General features: G+C 67.0%; 2 protein-coding genes across 2 annotated transcripts; both read right to left on the reverse strand.

Moving 5' to 3' along the window:
* Positions 1 to 890: 890 nt before the first annotated feature.
* Positions 891 to 1367, reverse strand: LOC109153992 (keratin, type II cytoskeletal 2 epidermal-like). Its single transcript, XM_019301881.1, has one exon. The coding sequence runs from the start codon at positions 1365 to 1367 to the stop codon at positions 891 to 893; it is 477 nt and encodes a 158-aa protein (XP_019157426.1).
* A 146-nt stretch (positions 1368 to 1513) lies between these two features.
* Positions 1514 to 2812, reverse strand: LOC109153994 (spidroin-1-like). Its single transcript, XM_019301882.1, has one exon. It carries the CDS (start codon positions 2810 to 2812, stop codon positions 1514 to 1516), a length of 1299 nt encoding a protein of 432 aa, XP_019157427.1.
* Between the last annotated feature and the right edge of the window lie 2198 nt (positions 2813 to 5010).

Raw genomic sequence — 5010 nt, forward strand, 5'->3', positions numbered from 1 at the left:
GACGAGGCAAAGACGAGGCCGGGAGGAGCAAAAAGCAGGAGGGGAGGAAGTGTCAGCGTCGCGCCTGCTCCTTTTTTACCCCTGCCCCTCTTCCTGTTTCCTCCCCCTTACCTCCGTTGCGCCTCGCCCCTTACCCTTCCTTTCAGCCGCTGTTCCCTTTCCCTGGCCTCTCTGCCGCCCCGTTCAGTCACTGCCTACTCTTTTACCCCCCTCCCGCCTCTTTCCACTGTTCCCCCTGCGCACGTCCCTCTTCCCCTGCAGCCCGTTCCTTTTTCCCTTGCCCGCCCCTTCCTCTTTTCTTTTCTCCCCTTCTGCCATTCTTTGCCCACGTCTGTACACTTCCCGCCTCCTTTCGTGCTTCCCCTTACCCCCGTCGAGGCTTGCCCCCCCCCCGCTCCTCCCTTCCTGCTATCCGTTCCATTCCCGTCCCTTTCACTCTCCCCCCCCCCGTTGCGCATCCCGCCACGCGCGCGCCCTGCCGTCCCTCCTTGCCCTCTCTCCTGGCCTGCCCCCGTCTTGGACCCTCCTCCCTGCGCCCGCTGCACCTCGCCCCGCCGTCCCCCCTGCTTTTCCCCCCATTGCGCACTCCTGGTCTTGACCCTCTTCCACATCCTTCCTGCTGCCCACCGTCGGGTTTTGCCCGCGGTCTCGTTCCGTCGTTCCAGCCCGTGCACGGGCCCCACCCTCCCCCGCCCCTCGTTTGCCCACCCGCGCCGCTTCCGCCACTTCCCGCGCTCCCCTTTCTCCCTCGCCGTCCCGTGCCGCTGCCGGCGCGCGTTCCTTCCGTCCCACACGCGGCCGCATGGGTTTCCCCCCGCCCTTTTGCCGCGCTCGGCTTACTGTTTCAGTCCCTTGGCGCTCGCTGGTCCCGTTCCCCTTTTCTTGCCCCCTTACTCCCGCCCTGTCTTCTGGTTCTGGCCCGGCCGTTTCTCAACGGCCCTCGCTACCCTCTCCAGTGTTCCCCAGCCAGTTGTCTCCTCGCCTGCGCTCCCGCCCCTCTGGCCGCCTCCCCTCCCACGCTTTCTTCCGTCCGTCTTGTGGGGGCTTCCTACTCCCGTTGGCGCCCCTGTCGTGGCCTTTCCCCCTTCAGAGGGCTCTCCGACGCCTCCCTCTTGCGCGCTTGCTGCACCCATACTGGTGCTTCCTTTCTTCGCCCCCGCGCTGTGCCCTGCCTTTGCTTTTCGCCCTCCGCGGTTTCTGCCGCCTGAGCCGCTTGCGGCCCGACTGTTTTGGGCCGCTCCCCTGTCCCCCCCGCCTTTGCCCCTGCCTTTCGCGCTCGTTGTCCCTTTTGCTGCCCTCCCCCCCCCTTCTCTCCCTCTTCTCCTCCCCTTCTTGCGTCCGTTTCCTTCCTCTCCCCCCTTTCGCATTGCCTGCCTGTTGCCGCCCTGTCCGCTTTCGCCCGTTCACGTTTCTGCCCCGCGTTGCCCTCTCCCTCCGTGCCCCTTGTCGTTTATCCCCGCCTTTTCCACGCTTCCTGTCTCGCATCTTCATGCGGGCCTTTCCCGCTTCGCCCTCACTTCCCATCTGTGTGCTCTTTTTCCTCCTCTCTGCGTTCCTCTCCTTTCTTCAGCTGCCGGTCGTTTGCCCCCTGCCTCCTGTGCTGCCGCTTTTGTCTTGTCGGCCGCTCTGGTTTTTCCCCCCTTCCCGGCCGTTGCTCCACCCTCCCCCTGTCTCCCCTTCGGTGCTGGCCTCCTGTTGCCGCCGCCCTTGAGTTCTTCTGTTTGGCTCTTTTTGCCCCCTTTCCCCCGGCCCCTGGCGTCTGCCCCCCGCTCCTTTGTCCCCGCTCCCGCCCCGCTCTGCCCGTGCGCTTCCCCCCGTTTCCCGCCCGCCCGCCCTCGTTCTTGCCTGTGCCCCTCCTGTGTCCAGTTGGGCCCCCGGTGGGTCCTCCGCTGCCCCCGCATGCCGGCCTTTCGGCCCCCCCCTGCCCCTTCCTCGTGGTTGGCCTCCCTTTGCGACCCTCCTGCTTTTGCGCACGCCGTGGGGCGCGCGTCCTGGCCCACGTCCCCCTTTCGTCACCCCCCCTGCGTTTTCCCCCTCGTTTGCGGCTCGCCCGCCTTGCCCCCGCGTCTTTTCGCGCTGGCTTTCTGGCGCGCCTCCTCCGGCCAGCCTTCGTTTCCGCCCGGTGCGCACCTCCCCGTCCCCCGTTTTCCTGGGTCCCCCCTCCCCGCCTCGTTGCCTTCATGCTGCCCTTGCCCGTGCTTCTTCCTTCCCCGTCCCCCACCTGCCCCGCTCCCCCGTGCCCCCGGCCGGCTCCCTCCAGCTCTGCCGCGCCTCTGGGCTTGCCAGCCCGCTTCCCTCGTCTCACCATTCCTGTTTTCTTCTCCCGTTCCGGCCGCCACTCTGTGCCTCCTGTTCCCCCTGTCTTGGTGTTGCGTGCATTCGCGCCGCCGGTGGCCACCCGCGCCGGCGGGCCGGCGGCGGCGACCGTCGCGCGGCTCTCCCTTCTTTCCTCTCCCTCCTTGTCCCCCCCCCTTTTCCTCTCCCCCTTCTTCCCTTTCTTTTTCTTCCTTTCCCGCTTCGCCCCTCCTCCGGCGCCTTCCCTCCTCCCAGCCCCTGGGTGTTTCCGCCCCCGCGGCCCCCCCCACCCTCCGCCTGCTTCGGCCCTCCCTTTCCCCCTTGCCCCTCCCCCCGCTATGTCTTCGTCCCCCCTCCCTCCCCCTCCCATGTCTCCCTCCCTGCTCTCCTCTCGCTGGCTTCGCTCGCTCTCTGTCTCCCCTGCCTCTGCCCGCCCTGCCCCCGCGTTCCCAGCACCCGCGCCCCGGCCCCCCCTTCCGCCTCCGCTTGTCCGCTCTTCACCTCTCCTTCTTGCCATCCCTTGCTCACGTCCGCCCCGCCCTAGGTTTTCCTCTTTCGGCGCGGGCCCTTGTTCGGACCTCGCGCGCTCGCCGCCCTCTCTTCTCTTGCATTCCGGTTCTCTTGGCCCCCTCTGCCTCCTCCTTCCCCTTCCCTCCTCCCTTGTCTATCCTCTCCTTTCTCTTTGTCGGGCCCTCCCTCCTTCCCCGCTCCTCTACCTCTTCCTCTCTCTTCGGCGTTCTGGCCCCTTCCTCCTCTGTTCCGCCTATCCTCCGCCTCCCCACTATCTCTTCTTCGCTAAAAAAAAAAAATTCTCTCTCTCTCTCTTCTCTCTTCGGCCCCCCTCTTCTTCCTTCGGCCTCCCCTCCTCCTTTTTGCGTTTCGGCCGTCTTCGGTTCGCCTTGGCGCCCCGGCCTCCGCTTCCATTCGGCCCTTCGTGCCCCCTCTGGGCCTCCCCCCCCTTCCCTCCCCCCCCCCGCTCCGGTTCCTTCCTCCTTCCCCTTCTCCACGGCCTTGCGTCCTCCCCGGTGGCGCCCCCGCGCGTCTCGCCCTGCCACTGTGGGCCCTCGTGCCTCCGGCCCCCTCACTCCCTGCCCCCTTCCTGTTCTCCCCCCCCCCCCCTTTCCGGTGGCCCCGCTTCGCCCCCCCTTGCCCTGCGCTGTCCCCCGGCCGCTCCCTTCCCTCTCCGTGTCTGCTTACTTGCACCTGCCCCGTCGTGGCTCTTCCGTCCCTTGTTCCCCGTGCGTGCTTGCTCTTGCCCTCCTCGCGTTCGTTGCGTTTTGCCTTCCCCGCCCTCCTTCGCCCTGGCCTTCTCCCTGTCGTCTCTCTCCCTCTCGCCCTTTCCCTCTGTCCCGTCTCTCTCCCCCTCGCCCCCCCTTCGCCGGCTCTCGCGTCGGCCTGTTTTCTCCCGTCCTTTTTCCCTCGTCTTTCCGTGCCTGTCGCCTTCCCCCCCCCGGTGGTCCCTCTCTCCCTCCTTTCTTCCCTCCTTGGGTTTCACCCCCTCTCCCTTGCGTCTCCCGGGTCTTTCGCTTTTCCGCCTTGGTGCCCCTGGCTCTGCCCTGTTTCTTTTCCGCTCTCCCCCCCTCCCTATCTGCCCTCCCCCCCTTCGATCTTCCCCTGCGTCCCCGGCCTCGTGTCTGCCTCTCTGGTCTTCTCTTGCCATTCTCGCCCCTCTTTTGCCGCGCCCCCCGCTGGCCGTTTCTGTGCCTCCCCTGCCTTCGGACCCGCCGGTGACCTGCGCCCCACCCCCCCTGGCCCGTATTGCCGTCGCGTTTCTCCCCCTCGGCTCTGGCTTGCCCCTCTCGCCTCTGCCCTCCGCTTTCCCTCGTTGCTCTGGCCCGCCTGCTTGTTTGGTTGCCTTTCCCTGCTCATTCGCCGCCCCCCCCTCGTGCCCCGTCTCTCCTCGTTGCTTTGGCTCCTCCCCGCCCTTTCCGTTTGCCCTCCCCTCCCCTTCTCGTCCGCGCTGGGCGCCCTTTCTCGTTTCCCGCCCCCGTCTCTGTGCCTCTTCCGGCTCGCCGTCCTCTTCCGTGCTCCCCCGCGGGGCCCTTGGTTCTGTGTGTCTCGCCTCCGCTTTTCTTCCCCGCGTCCCTGCGCCTCTCGGGTCGTCTCGTTCCTTGGGCCCCTTCCCCTCCCCCTTCTCTTCGCCTCCTCTTCTTGTGCCCCCCTCGCCTTCCCGTTCTTTTGCCCCGTTTCCCCTCGGCCTCGTTCCGGGTCTTTGCCGGCGTCCCCTCCTCCTTGCCCTATCTTTCGCCGTTTCTCCGTGTCGTGCCCTTGCGCCCCCGCTCCCTCTTTCCGGTTTTTGCCTTGTGTTATCTCCCCCGTCTTCCTTCGCTTCCCCCCCATCCTTCCTGTCACCTTGTCGCCCCCGCGTATCTTTTGCTTGTCTTTCTCGCCCTCCCTCTTGGCGCTCACCTTCCCCTCTGCCTCTCCTCGCGGCCCCTCCTCCCCCTCTCGCCTCTTTCTTTCGTGTCCCCCGGCCGGCCCTCTGCCCCTGTTCGCTGGCTCCCCCCTGTCCGCCGGCGTTGTGCCCTTTTTCCTCCTGCTTTGCGGCCGCTTGTTTTCCCGCCCCTTCCCGCCCTCTTGGTCCTCCCTCTTTTTCCGTCTTGTCCTGGACTCCCCCCTCCGGGAGGTTGTTTGTGCCCCCCCCCCATCCCCCCTCCCCCCTTCCTGCCTTCACTTCTCATTTCCTTCTCTTTCTTGCGGCCTTGCTTCTTCCCA

Source organism: Ipomoea nil, unplaced genomic scaffold (assembly GCF_001879475.1).
Source record: "Ipomoea nil cultivar Tokyo-kokei standard unplaced genomic scaffold, Asagao_1.1 scaffold2572, whole genome shotgun sequence".
Taxonomy (NCBI): Eukaryota; Viridiplantae; Streptophyta; class Magnoliopsida; order Solanales; family Convolvulaceae; genus Ipomoea; species Ipomoea nil.

Bases quoted from the DNA above. Each gene is read 5' to 3' on its own strand.
- LOC109153992 (XM_019301881.1), bottom strand. From the start codon at position 1,367: ATGCGAAAGGGGGGAGAGGAAGGAAACGGACGCAAGAAGGGGAGGAGA.
- LOC109153994 (XM_019301882.1), bottom strand. From the start codon at position 2,812: ATGGCAAGAAGGAGAGGTGAAGAGCGGACAAGCGGAGGCGGAAGGGGG.